Here is a 20,698-nt window from a genome sequence, read left to right as displayed (position 1 = left end):
GAATTTGGGGGAGGACCTTTATAATTTCTTATAACTTCCTATAGTATAATTTCATACCATTGTCTTTTGATACGCCCATATTATAGTAAATTATAGTTTTCATTACTTGATTAACAGCTGAATTTCTCGCCTTTGAAGTTTCATAATTTGCTTTCAGTTCTGCTTAATTTACACATTGACAAATTCTGTTTCCTGCACCAATATAGGCATTTGTTCATAACAGTAATCAGCTGATTACTGTATTTTGTATATATTTGGCTTTACACGCATATGAAAAAAATTATTTTTGCACAGCACTGCACATTATTTTGGTTGATCTATAGGGTTTTGCCAGAAAGGGTAACATAGCAGACGGTTAGTATAATAACTTGGTTTAGTCATCCAGTCATACATTGGTACATGGGAGGGCATGTATCTTCTTGCATACTAGATATCATTTTCCCAAGTCTATTTATGTATTTGTACAGAAATGGGTTTTTATTAGATTTGGTTTGTGCTTAACCAATGCTACTGCACTTATTCAGTGTCGAGCTGACAATCCGACAGGTTATGAAAGCATGAAAATGTAAAAATGCTAACCCTTCATGTCCACAAGCGTATTTGCACATTCTATTTTGCAGCAGTAGGTCTGTTGTACATAGCTGATTTTGCACCACTTTGCACTGCATTTTTGTACATTTTATAATAACTTTTATCGATTTTTGCCCGTATTGTGTAAACATTTGTGTATTATATAGGAGATTGTATATAGATTTGTACATATATGAATTTATGCATGTTGCACTTTAACAGCATTTTGGTCTTTAAAAATGACCTAGAACAATAATTTAAAGCATTTTAATATTATTGTATTTATTTAAATGCATTGTTTTTATCAAGGGCACTCGATATTGTAATTCCCTGTTACATAGGTGAATTATTTAAATATGTACTTTTTATGCAGGTAATGCATTAGCCGATATAGCTATGGACAGACACTATAAGATGGCCGCGCCAGAACATACTCACTATGTATTGGTTCCTGTCCGCTTTCCATGACTATACTTCTGTGTTTGGCGGTAATGGGTGTTTTATATTTCACTGTTCAGCTTCCTCGTTTGTTAAGTGAGCAAGGACACAGCCTCGTGTCCGAAACGCGTCTGAGGCAGTCACTGTTCAATGTATTTAAAAACAAAATAAAGAATTCTGATTTGTGTTCCTGTTTGAGTGCACCAAGACACTAGGGAAGTGTGGAGTCAATATATACACACATATATATATATATATACACATATATATATATATATTATATATATATATATATATATATATATCCTTGCCACTCCACTCCACTCCCACGAGCAGGTTGCTTGCTCTCTCCAAAACAGAAAAACGTGGAGCACAGACCCAGGTTGGTGCTAAAATCGTTGTTTATTCAGCAACTGCTGTTCTGTCGGCCATTACGCGTTTCGGTACTGGGCGTACCTTGATCACATATATAAATATATACACACATATACACACAAATATATACACACACACACATTCTATATATATATATATATATATATATATATCTTCTCATTCTGTGATGAGAAGCCCTTTTCAAACCGTTCACAAATTTTTAAATGCTATCAAGGATAAGAGCCAATGTTATGTGCATTAATGTAGCCAGGAGAACTGAAAAAATCGTTCACAACTGGTTTGTATTCTTTAGTATGTCACCACAAGTGAGACGGGTACAGCCAGGCATAGTTACCATGCACACTGTGTAACTAGAACGCCGCTATACCTTGCTGATGAGCCAAAAATATGGCGAAACCTATCATGGATTGCTTGTGTTACTGTGCAGGGAGAATCTGGCTTCGTAGTTCAGGCTAGCATGTTCCCATTGGAGGAGGGTTAAGACTGATTTGCAGATGGCTTCATTCCATGCACACTGTCACTGGAACAAAGCTATACCTGGCTGATGAGCCACAACTACAGCAAAACCAGCTCTGAGTTTACATATGTTCCTGTTCAGAGAAGATATGGCTTGGCAATCGGGCTGGACTATTCCTACTGGAGCAGGGTCAAGACTGATTTGCATATGGCTGGGTCCAAACTGAGGTAGCATGATGTGCACAATAATGATGGACCGGGATCTAGCCCGAGTATTGCCATGTGGCTAGGATTAATTCAAGCATCCCATCTATCACGTTTCTGTATGATTTAGTGTGACGCCATAAGTGAGACAGGTATGGAGAGACGTGGGTCTAATGCACACTTTCACAGGAACCAAGCTATACCTGACTTATGAACCCTTACTAGTGTGAAACCGTTCCTGGGTTGCTTGGTTTCTAGTTCAGGAAGGACCTGGCCTGGCAGTTCAGGCTTGACTGTTCCCATGTGAAGCAGAGTCAAGAATGATTTGCATATGTCTGGGTTCAAACTGAGATGACCTGGTGTGCTAAAGTACAATGGACTGGGATGCAGCCAAAGTAATTACCAGTGGCTGAGATTAATTCAAGCATTCCATCCATCACATGTTTGTATACTTTAGTGTGTCCCCTAAGTGGAACGGGTATGCCCAGATTTGGGTTCCATGCACACTAGGTCACTGGATCCTAGCTATACTTAGCTGATGAACTCTAACTAGGGCGAAACCGGTTCTGGGGTACTTTTGTTCCTGTTTAGGGAGGACCTCGCCTGACAAATTGGGCTGGACTGTTTCCACTGGAGCAGGGTCAAGACTGATTTTTATAAGGCTAGGTCCATGATGAGGTGGCATGATGTGCATAATAACGATAGGTTTGGTTGTGGTCCGAGTAATTGCCAGTGGCTGAGTTTAATTCAAGCATTCCATCCGTCACTTATTTGTATAATTTTGTAAAACTCAAGTTTAGAATATCCAGAGCAGATAAATATGAGCCAAGGAGTTAACATCTTGACTCTGTGAAGAGGGTCAGCAAGAGACTTGTCCTCAAATTAAACATTCGCTTCCTCCTTAGCTATCCGATAATTTGTATACATATCATCTCCGAGAGTGGATTTGACATCAAAGACAATGCAACCAGTGCCTCTGATAGTGGTAGCTATTGTGGAAGTAGTGCTGGAACCAAAGGCCTCAGTGATGTTGAGACAGGGGTGTTTAAGGTCAGAGCTGTGGGAATACTGGAGTCAACATCTGGCCCACAACTGGGAACTGGCTCAGCGGGAAGAGTGGTAGTCCCGAAAATATCCAACATAGCCTCTCAAAAGTACTTAAGCAACAGCAGATAGACAGATAGAGCCAGGAGCTCCAGCTTAAGTTTCTTACTTGGCTTTGAAGAGGATGAGTAAGAGACCACAGGGGTAACTGCACAGCCAACAATAAAAAGTCCCGGAAGTGTGACTGTTTCCTTGAGGTAGAAGATGATTTCTCTTTCCTGTTCCAGGTTTTTGTGGCATGGCCGCATGAGGGGATTAACCAGTCAGGACATTCACCAGAAGGAGAAGAGAGCAGCTGTTGGGGGGGGGGGGGGGGGGGGGGTCCACAAATTGTTTGGTTTCCTACTCACTGAGGCCTTTGGGTGCATGGAGAGGGGCATAAAATTAGAGACTAAAGGCTTATGGTCAGGTCCCAGACAACATATGCAGATGTTGTGAGGATCCGACAGGGATATCTTTAAAAGGGTGTGACCCGCAAGACCTATGGTGTTAACATAGTACATAATCTGCTGTTTAGATGTTGAGAAATTTGGTAAACAATGAAATAGAGTTTTGGACCTGAGTCACTAAGACACAGAAAAACAGAAACTGATGTCAGTGAGGCAGGAGGCATGGTATATGGGCCTGCACTGTGCATTCTGCGGTATCATGTGCAGACTCCTTTGAGCTATTATGGAGGGAATAAAGTTAACAAATCCAATGTGGTGCCTAGGGATATTGATAAGGTAGGACCTTTTTCTTTTTTATTGGTTAAAGATTGATGTAGAAACTTTTGTCTTTCAGGGAATTTGTTGAAACATGGATAGTGTTGATTTCTGAGGAACACTTTTACCCACATATTCCTCACATTTTAAAACTTCTCAAGGTGCTAGACTGGATTAAGAAACTTTTCTGTAGCAGGTACTAGGCTGGGTGACATTGTGTGACTGGCTACAGCTCTGGTCCCTCTGAATGCGACAACATTATAAACCAAGCCATGTACGGCCCCATCAAACATGTACATCCTATGTGCCGTCCAACTGATATATGCAGTTGCTTTTGCTTCTTTACCTTTGATGTAGATCCAGATCCTCATCAGTATTTTACAAACTTTATTCATTTTCCAAAATAATCTGCGGTGTACGTTAGTGTAATGTTACATGCATAGTGTCATTCTTCAATCGATTTTGCACCTTCCTCAAGCAGATGTTGATCTGAGAAGTTCAACAAATCTGCCTTTAGTGCTCAGACTTCAAGAATGACACCAGCTCCTGTGAGAAATGTGAACCCTTGCATTTCACAGTGATCAAGGCGAGTGAGATATAAAGTAAAATCCTAATATGCAAGCACAAAAACATCACAAAAGGAGACATCCTCTCACAGGCTTCACTCCTGCTCCAGGGAAACGTCTAATTGCAACAAATTTGGTCATTGACTCCATCCTCAAAATTGTCGTTAGAGTCAGTGCATGTTCTTTAAAGCTGTGCCTGAAGATTCCGGTGCCAAAAGCAAGTGGCATCCTTTTCTCAGGCCATGTTCAATATCTGTGAGTTCACACCGTCTCACTCTAGTATGTCTCTTGGGTCCATGGAACCTTCAGGAACGGCAACCACTACTCAGTTATTGGCTTCTGCCTCAATATTGTTTCATCCCTTTCAGAGCCATTCCAAGGTCTCAAGTGGCCTATACTACCTCAAAGGCTTCACCAGTTGTCCCATCAATGGGATCCATTACCGGTGCAACATTCTAAGCTGCTGATACAAATTCTGCAGTGGACTCCTTCAAATGAAGTCTGTTATGGCTCAGGTGAGAGAAAAAGTCAGAGGTTCTTTTGAGGATGATCCTCTGTGCAAGCTCCTTCTCCACCCTCAGAGGATTGTCAGGTTGCAGGCTGTCTCGAGCTCAGGCTCCGATGTCATTGAAATGCTCTTCACAATTTCTAGAGAGTATTTTGTATCCCTTTGGTAAAATGTCAGATATGATATGGTTGATGATGTCAGATAATGATGTTTGAGTGATAAAGTGAATTTGAGACAGCAACAGTGTCCTAAACGTAAGAGGCATGGTTGACAGCAGGTCTGGAATTAAGGAGTGTACACATAGTGGTCTGTGATGATGTAAGAGCAGTTTGATTTTTGAGAGAGTGAGCAGATCTTTGAGGTAGTTTGGAATTGTGGGAAGGCTGAAGAGGAAAGGAATGAACAGTCAAGGTTTCAGTTGGGGAGGCAGGTTAGGGTGGGAGGGAAAAGACAGATGAGTAGAAACTTTGAGGGTGATTGAGATGTTATCGATAATAGATATGATGAGGCAAAATCATGATGTTGAGAATGAGGCCATAATGGATGTAGGGTATTTGAGAATAAGGTAAGTGCTTTCAAGCAAGTTAAATCTGATGTCAAAAGTTGAAAGATTACCTTGATTAGCAAGACCCAACACTTTATGGTCACAGAGGTTTATTGTTAGGAAGAGCCATCTGGTGTGATACAGATCCAGCAACAACTCATGTGGCGAGGGAGGCTTCATAGTATCTCATATAATAAGAACTATCTCAGAGAATCTTATTGTTAAAAAAATACCATCATGAGTGAAATCTCACATTAGTCAGTCAGTCATAAGCTTTTATTCGATACGCAGAGATATCTTATAAGCACATACATAGTACAATCAATACAAATATACAAAAAGTTTTATGCCATAAGAAGTCAGTAGGAATATTAGAATATTTAAAAGTGATAAAAAGGTGTAAGGTCCATTAATAAATTAGCTAAAACAAGTATTAAACAGCTACTGACAATCTCTTAGATCGAATGAGCCAAAACTGTTTTAAAAATTTAGCTATTCCACAGACTATGGGAGGGGAAGTGTCCGTACTTAGGATTCGCAAGGCTACTAAGTGACTGCGTGTGCCCATGTTACGGCAGAGTGGTTTCAGCCAAAAACTCCTAGGCCTTGCATAGTCCGGGCATTCGAATAAGACGTGCGCAATAGACTCAATCTTACTCGGGCAACATGCACAGTTGGGAGAAGTGCGATCCGCTGTAGACCATTTCGATACCAGGGCACCTAACGGAAGGGAACCAACTCTAAATTTAAAATAAAGAGCACGGTCAAAGGGGAGAGTGATCAGGTCGAGATAAGGTTCAATGGCCACAGTGTCTTTAATTTGTAAAAAGGTGGCAGTGGACCTGCAGTGATTGGAACTGGAGATTAGACGCTCTGCAGTCCATTTCCAAAAAAGCGCCTTGACAACTTCTTTTGGGGGCGCTGAGCGGGATGACCAACAATCCCCTAGTCCAATATTCTCCAACAGCTTTTTAGTGTCCTTTAACCATTTTATCTTGGCCCAACCCCCCTGGCTCATTATGTCTCTCAGGGCATCAGCATAGGATTTTAATTCTTCGCACCTCCAGATCCGTGTCCACAACAGGAGCGGGCGAAGCTGGGCCTGATCTTTAATGTTTTTACATCCCGTGTCCATCCTCACAGGTACTGACGGTGTACTCAGAGGAACAGCAATGAAGGATTTCAGTAGCTTGCTCTCAGCCGTAACTAGGGCATCCAGACGGCAATGGCCCCACAGTTCTGCCCCATACAAGGCTGATGACACTACTTTGGCCTTGTAGATGTCGAGTACTGGGGTAAGTGATCTCCTGGCTGAGGCCCTGTATTCCCTCATGAGAGCTCCTCCTACTCTCCTGTGGTTAAGGACCATCTTTTCAATGTGATTTGCCCAAGTCATCCTGTCTGTAATCCCAACGCCAAGGTATTCAAATTCGGCTACTTTCTCCAGGGGAATAGAGTTGAGTGTAGGCGGGCGGCCCAATTTTTTAGGTGGGTTAACAACTAGGTATTTTGTTTTGTCCACATTTATTATTAGCCCTTTTGCAACACAGAACTCCTGAAATCGTGTTAGAAGTTTCTGTAGTCCTTGTGGGGTCTTCGAAATCAGGAGAGTGTCGTCCGCAAAGAGCAGGGTTGGGATACGGACACCTCCAAGACAGGGGGCGTCGGCTGGTTCTTGTTGAAGGTGTTTTACCACCCCGTTCAGATATAACGAGAATAGGGTGGGTGCCAAGACGCAACCCTGTCTTACGCCCCTAGACACTGGTATTTTTTCCGTGAGCTCTCCGTTACTACCCCAGCGGACCTGTGCAAAAGTTTGGGCGTGAAGGCTTATAAGAAGGGACAAGATGTAAGGTGGTAGCCCCAACTCACAAAGGACCCTCCATAGCTCTTCCCGGGGAACTAGGTCAAAGGCAGTCTTCAAGTCTATAAAGGCTAAATAAAGACTACCCTTGCCCAGTTCCACCACCTTCCACCCCAAAAGGGACAACCTAAACACCTGCTCTATAGTCCCCATACCAGCCCGGAAACCTGCCTGAAAGTCTGATAGGATTTTATTCTCCTCCACCCAATGGAGGATCCTACCAAGGATAGCTTTGCCAGCTATCTTTTGGGTGGAGTCTATCAGACTTATTGGGCGATAGTTACCCGGGGTTTCCCTACACCCTTTTTTATAAATGGGGACAACCACCGCCCCCTTCCAGGATTCTGGTACAGCTCCTCCCCTCATGATATCATTTAGGAGAGCTGCTATAATCCTTCCCCATTCCGCCGGGTAAGCCCTCATCAAATCACCCGGAAGGCCGTCCGGGCCCGGTGCCTTACGTGGTGCCACCCAGCCTATAACACCCTCAATCTCTAAGGGAGTGAAGAGGTCATAGGCATGAGGTTCGATTGCTAGTGGGAGATCCATCCCCACAGACAGTTCCCCGTCTGGTGGGAGGTATAAAGACCCAAAGTGTTTTGCCCAACTTTGAGGCGGGATGCTGCAGGGTCTCACAACTGCATCGGATTTGCTCCGTTTTCTTATGAGATTCCAAAACACCCCAGAATCCCTAATTTTGCTAGCCTGGAGTAGGTCTTCCCAGTAGTTTTCTTCCCACTCCCTTCTAGCCAAACTAAGGGTCTTTTTGTAAGCCTTCCTAGCTTCCTGGATCGCACTCTGGGATTTAGATTTAACTGACTCAACTAGCTTTGCCTTATGAATCCTGCATGCTTGGGTATACCACCCCTCAACAGATTTTTTAGCTCCTGTATTGCCTGACTTTTTAGAATTCAGGGTAAAGACGTTGGTTAGGGCTTCAGTCAGGGAGAGAAATAACCCACTCACTTTACCCACCCCTTCTAGCGAGGATTCCAGAGATGTTAGTGCGTGGTTTAAATGGGATTGGATTTCCCCAACCTTCGCCTCGGATAGGACCAGTTTCGCCCATTTGATTCTTCTACCACATGGGGAGACTTCAGATTCATCGAGTGGTACGAGTGCCTCTTTAATGTTGGCCTTCCTTAGGGGTTGCCACCATTGTTCCATTTCTAGGGAGAGAGGGTTGTGGTCGCTTTCTGTCGAAGGGACCACCTGCATGTCCCTTACGTAGGGCCATAAGCACATGTCTATTAGGACATAATCCAGTCTAGAGGTGTGCCCTGGTCTGTTGTAGGTATGTGCACCCCCCCTATCCGAGGAAGTCCTCCCATTCGCTGCCCTTAAATTAAATTCAAGAGTTAGGGAGTATATTTGGAGCGCCACTTCTGTCCACCTTTTAATCGGTGCGATGTCCAGAGCCGGGATCCCCCACCTGCCGTCCTCCTCATCCTGGTCGAGGGAAACGTCCGAGCCCAAAGGCTCGAACGTGCAGTTCATGTCTCCTACAACCAGGGTGCGGGACTTATGGGGGGTGTTGTTTAACAGAGTCTCGAGGAGAGCTATTACAGGAGACTTTCTCCCACCCTTTGTACCCCGAGCGTACACATTAAAGATGTTTAGTACAATTCTTCCCCTTTGGTCAAGAAGAGTAATATTTTGGATGTCTGGGGAACCTGTGGGATAATCCACTACTCTGCAGTTTAGAGAAGCCGCGACCCAAATAAGAAGGCCGCCCGCTGGGCGGCCTCTCCCGGATTCCGAGACCCGCGCAGGGGAGGAGTATGAGGAAAAACCCAACCTATGGACCGGTATCAGGCTCCAGGTTTCCTGGAAGAGGCACAAAGAGTGCTTATCAACCCATGCAGTAAAGTCTGGGAGGGCCAGTTTTCCAGCAATCCCTGCAATATTCCAGCTGAAAACCTTGAAGACTAGGTCCGTCACAGCTGGATGATTGCTGGGCGCCTGAAAACCCCTGTCAAATGGGCTCCCCCTATCTATCCGAGGGGAGCAGGGATCTTGTGGAATTATTATAGGGTCTCCCATTCCATTTGCAAGGTTTATTTGGGTTGGTAGAGCTTCTACTTGCTCTGCTCTGCTCTCTGTTTCCAGTCACCAGGGGCCAGTTGCCCACGTTTGTTTCTCCCTATCACTTCCTACAACCCCAGCCCAGTTTTGGCCAAAATTAGGAGAACTTTCACTTCCTCCGTTTGGGCCAACAATTTGCCTAGGGTAAAAATATGAGAGGTCTACTAGTTTAACCCCCGGGGCCCCCATGTTTTTAATAGGAGAACAAATGGATGGCACCACTCTGTAATCTTGGAAGTTTATAATTATACAGTCTCCCTCCAACATTTTTTTGCCTTGCCCTACCCATCCCACTCTACGGACACTTAGAATAATACCGTCCATGCCCGGGGGGATTGGTTTATTTGCCTTCAGCCAGTGTATACACTTGTTCTTGAGTGATTGATGGTTTTCCAGCTGCCCATCCTTTAGGGGAGGCACATTAACCATGACTGCAACAAAAGGTTGACAGTCTGGTGGGAGATTAATTGGGGGGATCCGTCGTGGGGGAATAGAGGGGGCCTGTGGGGAGATAGTTGGGGCAGAACATTGTGTTGCAGGCCTGGGGGGTTTCCTAATCGTTGGGCCGCTAGGTTTGCTGCTGCCTTCTAGTTTTTGTTTACCTTCCTTATTACCGTTAGTTGTCTGTTGCTGTTTTTGAGGAAGAGATTTTGGCTTATTTATCTCAGGCTCTTTATGTATTGGGGGTCCTTTGTGACTTGGACCTGGTTTCAGATGGGGAGGAGATTTGGGAGTTGGGATTCCTGGATTGTTAGGAGCAGCTTTATTTTGGGTTGATGGGGGCCTAGGGCCTTTCTGCACTGGTAGATCATTCCCTTTTACACCCACATCCTTACTTACAGTCACTGTAGTTGCCAGTTTGATTGTTGTTTTAAGTGAGTGTATCCCATCCAGAGTTGACTGTTCTAATTTGTCAATCCTCTCCCCTAGGCCCTTCACTTGAGTTAGTAGCGGTTTCAAAAGGGTATAAACCTTCTCCAGAATATTTTCGACCGCTACTAAGTCAGCTCGCTTTGAGACCTTGGTTGTGTGAGGGCCCTTTGGTGAGATCAGTACATCCCCTTCTGTGACGGTTTCATTCAGCATAGGGGCACCCTTTATAGTTTTTATAGTAGGTACAGGAGACTTCCTTACTCCTCGGTAAAGGGCGGCCTGCCTCACTAACCTACCCTTCTTATGTTTGCGCGATTTTTTACCTACGAGGGGAAGCTCCTGCCTAGTGTCCGGTGTCACGATGATAGGTGAGGCCCCATCTAGGTTTCCATCTGGTACAACTGTGGTAGATGTAGGGGAATTAGGGGACTCGAGATCTTTAATGACTTCACTTGGCGGAATAAGTGGTTGTGAAATGGAGCAGTTACTGAGGCCACCGCCATCCATTGTAACTATAGGGAGGAGAGCGGCCAAGGTTTCCAGCCTATCTATATTCTGCTCAATACCAGACAGATGGAGGGGTTCTGTGGGAGCACTGACCGTACTAGAGGGGGTACCTGCTTGAACCTGGGTGATGGCTGGTGTGAGCGACTGGGCGACTTCCCCCAATGATGAGCGTCTTGCAGGGAGGTATACTTCAGATAGGCGCCGCTCAGACATGGCGATCTCCTTTTCGATCACCGCCGCTACCCTGGTAATAAAACGGTCCATTGACCCTATGACAGGGCTGGCGACATTAGATCCCCTTTCGACCTCACCCCTGAGAGGCTTACCGGAGCGTGTAGACATGGTTTAGGCAACAGTAGGGCAACAAACACCAAGCGTGAATCGTCGCGGTTGGTAAGAGGAAAGAGACGGGGCCCAGCCCAGCCTCTGTCAGCCCCTGACGGCCACAGACGGCCCGCCCTTTGCCCGGGCTTCGCTCGGCGTCCCGCTCGCGTCCCGCGAAGCGTCTGATGGAGCGTTAAATCAAGGGGCGTTGCAGGCGGGGGGCGTGGCTGGTGGTGGGCGCGTCCACTCGCGCACCTGTGAGAGCAGGGACTCCTGGATCTTCGAGTCCCTGCTGCAGCGCCAATGCCAGTTCGTTGTTTCTCCAGGCGCTACTTAGAGCCCAGCGCCTAAAAGCAGCTTCCACCTTCCTTAATCCGCGAAGCGGCACCCGCGAAGCGGGTGCGGCGAGGGTCAGCGGCAGGAACACTGAGGACAGTCCAGGGATCAGCAGGACACGTCAAGGCTCCCCAACACAGCGCAACTCCACTGCTCTGTTCACAGGTCGGGTCCCAGGCAGCACACAAAACTCGCGCCTTTTCTGGCTGGCCAGGCGGGGGGCGTGGCTGGTGGTGGGCGCGTCCACTCGCGCACCTGTGAGAGCAGGGACTCCTGGATCTTCGAGTCCCTGCTGCAGCGCCAATGCCAGTTCGTTGTTTCTCCAGGCGCTACTTAGAGCCCAGCGCCTAAAAGCAGCTTCCACCTTCCTTAATCCGCGAAGCGGCACCCGCGAAGCGGGTGCGGCGAGGGTCAGCGGCAGGAACACTGAGGACAGTCCAGGGATCAGCAGGACACGTCAAGGCTCCCCAACACAGCGCAACTCCACTGCTCTGTTCACAGGTCGGGTCCCAGGCAGCACACAAAACTCGCGCCTTTTCTGGCTGGCCAGGCGGGGGGCGTGGCTGGTGGTGGGCGCGTCCACTCGCGCACCTGTGAGAGCAGGGACTCCTGGATCTTCGAGTCCCTGCTGCAGCGCCAATGCCAGTTCGTTGTTTCTCCAGGCGCTACTTAGAGCCCAGCGCCTAAAAGCAGCTTCCACCTTCCTTAATCCGCGAAGCGGCACCCGCGAAGCGGGTGCGGCGAGGGTCAGCGGCAGGAACACTGAGGACAGTCCAGGGATCAGCAGGACACGTCAAGGCTCCCCAACACAGCGCAACTCCACTGCTCTGTTCACAGGTCGGGTCCCAGGCAGCACACAAAACTCGCGCCTTTTCTGGCTGGCCAGGCGGGGGGCGTGGCTGGTGGTGGGCGCGTCCACTCGCGCACCTGTGAGAGCAGGGACTCCTGGATCTTCGAGTCCCTGCTGCAGCGCCAATGCCAGTTCGTTGTTTCTCCAGGCGCTACTTAGAGCCCAGCGCCTAAAAGCAGCTTCCACCTTCCTTAATCCGCGAAGCGGCACCCGCGAAGCGGGTGCGGCGAGGGTCAGCGGCAGGAACACTGAGGACAGTCCAGGGATCAGCAGGACACGTCAAGGCTCCCCAACACAGCGCAACTCCACTGCTCTGTTCACAGGTCGGGTCCCAGGCAGCACACAAAACTCGCGCCTTTTCTGGCTGGACAGGCGGGGGGCGTGGCTGGTGGTGGGCGCGTCCACTCGCGCACCTGTGAGAGCAGGGACTCCTGGATCTTCGAGTCCCTGCTGCAGCGCCAATGCCAGTTCGTTGTTTCTCCAGGCGCTACTTAGAGCCCAGCGCCTAAAAGCAGCTTCCACCTTCCTTAATCCGCGAAGCGGCACCCGAGAAGCGGGTGCGGCGAGGGTCAGCGGCAGGAACACTGAGGACAGTCCAGGGATCAGCAGGACACGTCAAGGCTCCCCAACACAGCGCAACTCCACTGCTCTGTTCACAGGTCGGGTTTAACATTAGTTAATATGAAAAATATCCAATAGAATTCCACATTTCAACTGTCATTTTGAACACCGCTCTACATACTCTACGATGGGCTCTATAATCTTTGGAGGTTCAACTGCTCTTTACCTGCCAAACTCACAGAGAGACCAAAATATCTGTGAACATTAACATTTCTGGTGACCATAATGCTAGACCACTGCTCAAACCATACATGAAATGAAAACAGGGTTTATAGAGTGCACTCTACCCAGAGGGGTCAAAGCCCTGGGTCAAAATGATCTCAATCCAATCTGAGGCAGAGCAAAATCAAGATAAAATCTATAAAGAGAAGAGCCATGTTTTCAGATGCTTTTTAAAAGCTGTAAATGAATTAACTTTCGAGATGTGAGTTGACAGGGTGTTCCAGAGTTTGGCGCAGCAACCAAAATGGAAAGCCCTCCCCATCCAGCTTTCTAGCATCTTGGAATCCTCACCATCTTACAGAGAGAAGATCTTCTAAGGGGTCTGGAAGTATTATACCGTTAAAAAAGAGTCCAGTTGATTAGGACCTTTGAGGTACAAGGCTAGAAACATGCAGAAGCCTTGAGTATGAGCCAATTACGTGAGCGAATCCCATCTCTGACTCAGAACTGTTAACACCCCTTCCCTGCTCATGACGTCATGCAGTACACTGGTCGTGTGCTTATGACGAGCTAAGCTCGTCATGAACAATGGAAATCTGAAGACTTCAGCACTGAGCGGGAATTGCTGTAGCATTCAAGGTGTTAAGAATGAAGTGGGCAGGTGCAGTCTGAGCAACTTGAAATTTGTTCAAGTAGAAGCTATTGATGTTAAGATAAAACATGCTGCAATAATCCAAACGTGAGGTGACAAGGATGATAACTGTTTGACGCAGTTCCGAGGCAGTGAAAGGTATGATTTTTTCAGAGTCCTAATGATGAGGAAACATGTGCTGGTGGTACAACTAACCTGTGTGTCAAAGCTTAGAGCATTATCAAAGATGGCACCAAGATTTTTAGCTACTAATGCTAAAAAATGCACTGGTTGAACTTTCCCACCACAAAGCCCAGATTGTCGGAGATAGACCCAATGATTTGTGTGTCATCTGCGTAGGATAAAACGTGGAACCCAAAGAAGCGCACTAATTCAGCCAAAGGGGCCACATACATATTAAAAAGAGTTGGGCTCAGGGACTAGCCCTGGGGCACCCCACATGGGAGACTGAAAGCATTCACACTGAAACCACTACAGCTGACATTTGTACTCTATTAAGAAGAAAAGAGTGGAGAAGATTAAGGGCAGTCCAATTGACACCAGCTTGCTGTAGTCGTTGGATCATATGCAGAGGCGAGACAATATCAAATCCTGCAGACAGGTTGAGCATTACCAAGAAAGCTGCCCCGCCCTTATCAACCTGCCAACGAATAATATCTGTAGCCCCAATTAGGGTAGTCTCTGTATTGGGGCCACTCCTAAACCCATTTTTAAATGGGTCAAGTACACGATGGGTATCAATACATTTGACAAGTTCCTGATTGATGTATTTCTCCTGCGTTTTGGTGGGAGCAGGCAGCAGAGATATGGGGCGGAAATTTTTCAGTTTATCAGGGCCTGCATTCGGTTTCTTCAGTAGCAGTGGAATGATCGCTTCCTTCCAAGAGTTAGGGAAGATTCATGATTGTAGTGTAGAACTGAACACATACTGCAGAGAATCAGCAATATGGTCCAGTGCCAACTGCAAAGTTTGGGGCAAACAGGGATCGAAAGAGGATCCAGACTTTATTCTCAGCAGTAAGTCCTTGGTTAACTGAAAAGAGATGGGGGGTAAATCAGAAAACTGAGAAGAAAGATATGGGGTAATAAGGTTTTTCGGAAGAGAGTTGCCTCCCATAGGCAAACTGAATTCAGAATAAATGTTAAGGACATCTTTTAGTAATGATCTTCCTGAAAATGAAGACTTGTTTGAGAGCATATAACCGTAACTTGTTAATGTTTTGACCTATTAGCAAAGTGTCACACTTATCGCCCTTGATGAACTTTATATACTACACCAGCACTCTAAAAATAAAATAGTATTATCACTCCCATCGGAAGACATGGCACAGTTTCGAAAAGGTTAAAAAGACAACCATGTTTGGCAATCAGAAAAGCTGATACAGACAAATAACGAGAGAGCAGTGACTAAAACACAAAAAACATGGATGCCTACTTTTCTATTGCAGACACATGTTTAGTGCCAAATTTTCCTTTGGTTAACAGCTCCGGAGTGATTCGTCCTTCAAACAGCAGCCCTTCTTTGGCCATCTTTACTAGAATAAGCCTGACGAGCTCACCCATGTACATCCCACTGACCATCTTCTCGAACCTGAAATATATTATAGAAAAAATATATAACTGTTTTAATCCTGCATTATTAGGAGTGAATAATGAGAATGTAACACATTAGAGAGCATACCTGAAAACAATGACCACTTAATGATACATACAAGAACACATTTAACGTATCTATTTATCCTTTTCTTCCCAAAATTGATGCTGCATCTGTTCTGCATTAACGCAGTCTGTGATATAATACCCTCAGATATCAGTGGGTTGAAGGAGTGGTGCTCCTACGTGTGAGATTACAGTTACTATAGTGTATGTTTTGGGCTATTTGAATGAGGTTCCGTGTTGCTGTGGAGCTCAACCCACAGTGGATGACCCACCTGAGATTTCTGGCTGTATGGAAGATGCTGCACCTTGCGCTGAAGGTTGTATACCTCAGTCTAATGGATATGAATAGTGTTTGAAATTGCCAATGCGCTTGAGGAAATGCAATGTTAGGTAGGAATGTATTCCCTGATTGACAAATTAGTTACCCTTGAAGGTGTATAAGAGATGTCATTTGGACCGCTTTAATTTTCTCAAGAGGTGAAAATAGGTTGAGGTTGCATGTATAATACAGTCATCGGTGGGCTGAGAGTAGTTTGGCTTCAGTTGCATGGTCAAGACTCTGTGAAGCTGTTTGTCATCAGAGTAAATACATCATCTTGGAGAGATGTATACAGTGCAGTATAGTTAGACCGTAGGGGACAGATTTATTAAAAAGTCACTTGCTGTGCAACGCTGCGTGACAGGGAGAGAGCAGGAATGCACCATATCTACAAAGATATTAGATACAAAGATAAGTAACTGTTCTTTTCCTGTGCTGGTGCACTGCGTGCTGCTAAGCGCAAATGTAGGAACTCTTGTGTTATGGTGCAAGGGTGTCTGCGTTACACTCAGCATTATTTTTGTGCAGGAAGGGGCACCTTTTAAGGCATTCACAGGTTTATTAGTGTTAGTAAATATGGGAATTCACCAAAATACATGGGAGGATGCATGGGAATACCCAGTCTCCACCCATGGAACGCCTTCCCAGTGCAAAGTACCATGAGACAGAAACTTGCACTGCTTTGCTTTACTCCAGATTCCTATGCCACACAGAGCCATGCAAGGTGCTCTGTGTCGCATAGTAAATCTCATTGGAGCTTGTGCTGAACTTGCATTACCATGTGTGACACAAGGGCAATGCGAACCCTTGATAAATCAGGCCCTGGGTTTCTAGGCACATGGAACTCGCTCGAAAGCTGAAATGCCCTACATTCTTTTACTAGATGTAGGTGATCGGCGCTCAGGAAAGAGTAGGCACTCCTAGGGTAGCAAGATGATTTTTGTAGCTATTAGTTGAGAGTCAGGGATACCAATGTGGCTGTGATTTGTGAAACTAATGTGACAGGTTGTGTTGTGCTGTTTGACGTGCAAGTGAGGTCCAAGGGACTGGGCTAGTTCAAAGAAGTGGAGGATGTAAGGGTCTCCCTTACATGCATATTTTGGATCTAAGTGCATGCACGTAGAGCCAGGCCTTAGGCATGAGACCATGGGAGGGGAACTGTTACCATATGGCTGACTCCTGTTGGCTGTATAAGTAGCAGTACAGTGAGAAAGGCTATAGGGGAAAAGATACCAAAATACCACATGCCGCCGACAGGAGGGAGTAGCTATGGCTGCCTGAGAGGGCCTGGCCGCCAGCATGTATGTAAGTATGAATTTTACTGGCCTAAAGATTGAGAGGCTGTGCTTGAGACATGCAATAAGCAATAAGGTAGGCAACATGAGAACGCCACCACAGAAAGTAACCAACCCCTAGATCGTGTTCTATGGATAATCGCATGTTTTAGTCAATCAATCAAACTCTCTTTATTTTGGTTAAAAAAACATAAAAGACAATGCCATACAAGTCGTGTTTAGTATATTCTGGCTTGGAAAACAACATTCAAGTGAATATTAAAACAAGTTACAAATAGAAATGGCTGGAAATTACATAGTAATAGCAGCATTCGAAAGGGTAAGTAAAACAATTGTCAAATAATTCATGATTATGCCTCCAGCAATTTGTAACAACAATAAAAACCCATGACTGAAGTGCAAATACATTCAAGTAATGTTGTGAGAGACAGACCCCAAGTTTACAATCCAAGCATAACACAACACAAAACATAAAAACATATTAAAATCGCCATTATTCATAATCAAACAGCAATGACAAAGGTAAAAAGGCATTGAATGTTAGTACAAGGACAGCTACTTACACAATAAAAGATAATGACATCTATGGCAATTGATCTTGTGTAAGTGGGTCGTCACATTTTTGGCTCTCTGGGCTGGGGAAGGGGATTAGCAACGCCCGCCTTCTAATCGCCCAAAAGTGGCCTAAAAATGTTACATTTGCGCAAGCGAATAAGGCCACTTTGGAATTTCGAGTCCAAAGCGGTTTACACACTGGTGCTAGCCATTTGCTACTAGCTTTCGCATAGGCTGTACAAGCAATGAGAACATGGCCTATTGATTCATGTGAGCAAGAACAACAGGGGCAGCACTTGGGTTGAGATTTGTTAATCAGTCAAGAGTTTGTGAAAGCATTACCTGGTAGGCTACTGTTAGAAATGGGATATCTGGTTGGCTAAGGCTTGCGCCAAATCCAGGCAGAAACCACCACTCTAGTCAGGGCAAGGGAGTTACACGCCAAGATAACATATTTTGAACAATTTAATTGGTCCCAACCAGTTGGGATTTGATATTTAGAAGGAAGAAGCATTCCTCATTATATAAGGTGCATTAAGGATTGTGTTCACTTTTTAGCTCTTTCTCTCAGGCATCTGCGTTACGTTTTTTTTATTTTACTTAGAACTTAGGCTTGTGGAACTTTCTTTCTTCATTAGCTGGTAACACCATGAAGCACTCCTCTGAACCGTTCTTTAAAAACCTCTTCACATAATTTGGTGATTCCTGTTGGGGTAACAGGGTCTGCATGCATCATGGGTTTGCATGTTAGTAAGCTGGGTTTTTCGCAAATAATTGGATTTTTTAAACTTAGATTTCAGCCGGCATCGCAGCACTACAGACGTGGTAAAGATATTTTCTTGTTATTACCTCACAAAGAACCCCCGTACACCTTTGCAGGCTGCATGGTATTTAAAAAGTAGGACATGTGTACTTATGTTTTACATGTCCTGCAGTGAAAATCTCTTAAAGTTGATTTTCACTGCTGTGGTTACCTCTCACAGAGACAAACACTGGGAAAAGTTATATAGAGAAAGGCTGTTTCCACTCAAATGAATTATAATTTAAATCCCGTTTTAATGGTAAAGTCATATTATGAGTTACAATACTGTAAATACCACTTTTAGAAATTTGGCATTTTTGAGCGCTGAACCAAATGTGCCTTTCTGTCTGTGTGCATGATCATGTGAATGTCTTTTCTGTGGTGTTTTGTGTATTGCTTTCAGACAGAGACAAACAAGCATTTGCAATGCAATAGGTCTCGCATTCACACAAGTTTAAATTATGGCATTGTAAATGGCAATGCCTTTTTTTATTTGTGTTTTGAAAACCAAAACATAATTCAAAGGCATTGTCATTTTCAAAGCCAACAGCTCAAATTTGCGTAAATGCAAGACCTATTGCATGGCAAATGCTTGTTTTTTATTGCCATTTTGAAGGAAAAAAACAATACAAAAACGAATTGGCATTACACAGACATCAGTAGGTTTGAGGTTTTTTATTAACTGTACAATTAATTAAAATCTTTACAGTAAAAAAAGAAAGTACAGAGAACAATAATTATAAACTTCATTGCTTATTAAAAAAAAAAAAAAGAAAAGGTGTACGCCTGTACTAATTAAAAGAACAGTATAAAAAAACTGAATGAGATAAAAGGAGACAGCGCCCCCTGTCTAAGTCCCTTTTGATTGGCCTTTCCCAGCCTTGTATGAGTAAAAATAAGTCTTTACTTTCATTCATAGGGGGGCGTACAAGTGGCACTGTCAATGATACTACGTAACGAGTTCACTTCAACTTTAGTCCGTTGCATATGCGGTGGGCTTCCTGAGTGTTGAAATACTCTTGTTATGGGTTTTTAGTGCTAGCCCAATTTGGTGAACGAATTTCGCCGATCTCGCTAGGGTCATTGTGTTGGTGGTAGACAAACACATGGCTGATGCTTTCGAGCATGTTGTTATACTCAGATTGAGGCATATCGGGCGCAGCAATCGCCGGCGTTCATTCTTGAAATGGGGACAGCAGCAGACAAGGTGCAGCCAGGATTCCCTTTTATACGTGCATAGCCTGCAGGATATAGAATCCCCTCTTTGGACCCTAGCGGGGTTAAAGTCTGCTATCCTGTGCGTGATCAGCCTCATTGATAAAATTTTGCTTCGGGCCTGTGTTGTAATGGCCTCGCTTAGATATGATTGTGCTTTGCCCACCATGTATGAGTTGTTTAGTGGTTCCAAATTGGTGCTTCGGCGAAGGGTTTTATAATCAAGTTCAAAGGAGATTTCATACACTTGTTTAGTAATGGCTCTCTTCCAAGCATTCAGTGGGATGTCCTGCCGCGCGAGGTTTTCTTCCACTATCTTAAGAGCTTTGGTTGCATTTCCCAGCCTAGTATGCCATGTTAATGCTGGATCTCAAGTGATGTTTTAGGGAGTTAGCCGGGCCCTTTAATAACCTTAGGTACAACTTGATAAGCTCCCCCTGGCCGATCACATCTGGCCTTGCTAGGCCAAGCTCCAGTCTCAGCCTGGTTCTTCTTGCTGACCTTGGTATATATAACACCAACTTGTAAGCCTTGACTTGGGCAGAGTTGAGAAGGGCGTCCAGCTTCCCAGGGAAGGCCAAATGACCATAGGAGATTGCAGGAAGAAGCTTTGCTCTTAGGGCTATCAAAATTGGACAGACATCAGTAGGGAAATAACTTAAGCAATACTTGCAGAAACAATCCTTAACACCAACCGAGGGCACAAAGGAGTGCAGTGTTTCATTATGTTTTTGTAAACTACTCCTTTCACGGCACCCTAAGCGTGCGTGAGACAAGGTAGCGCTTCCCTCGGAGTCCACTCCTGCGCTGTGAGCAAGGAACGGAAACAAGGCCCAGCTCAAACCGATGGAAGAGCCATCTCTGTGGCCAAGCAGCATGCTGCTGCTTCCGAAACAAGACGCCAGTCCTGGTCGTGAGTTTATAGTGCCAAACACACTGAATTGATAATATATATCAGCCCTAGCCAGGAAACCTTTAGGCCTCTGCCCAAAACACACGGACACATATATACAAAGAGGAACACACAACACAGAATACACACCTGAACACCAGAGTATGCACCAGCCCACAGAGAGCCACTCTGAAACA

At 45.2% G+C, this 20,698-nt stretch overlaps 1 protein-coding gene across 1 annotated transcript in view; it reads right to left on the bottom strand.

Moving 5' to 3' along the window:
* Positions 1 to 20,698, bottom strand: part of LOC147711436 (hexokinase-1-like) — a 2,269,016-nt gene that overhangs the window by 1,133,046 nt on the left and 1,115,272 nt on the right. The window contains exon 8 of the mRNA XM_086919487.1: positions 15,200 to 15,355. Within this exon, the coding sequence (XP_086775613.1) occupies positions 15,200 to 15,355 (156 nt within the window). The remainder of the gene's footprint in view (positions 1 to 15,199; positions 15,356 to 20,698) is intronic.

The sequence above is a fragment of the Lissotriton vulgaris genome, chromosome 5, assembly GCF_964263255.1.
Source record: "Lissotriton vulgaris chromosome 5, aLisVul1.2, whole genome shotgun sequence".
NCBI classification, from domain to species: Eukaryota; Metazoa; Chordata; class Amphibia; order Caudata; family Salamandridae; genus Lissotriton; species Lissotriton vulgaris.
Note: the sequence above shows the minus strand (reverse complement) of the source record. Positions and strands in the feature narration are given on the sequence as shown.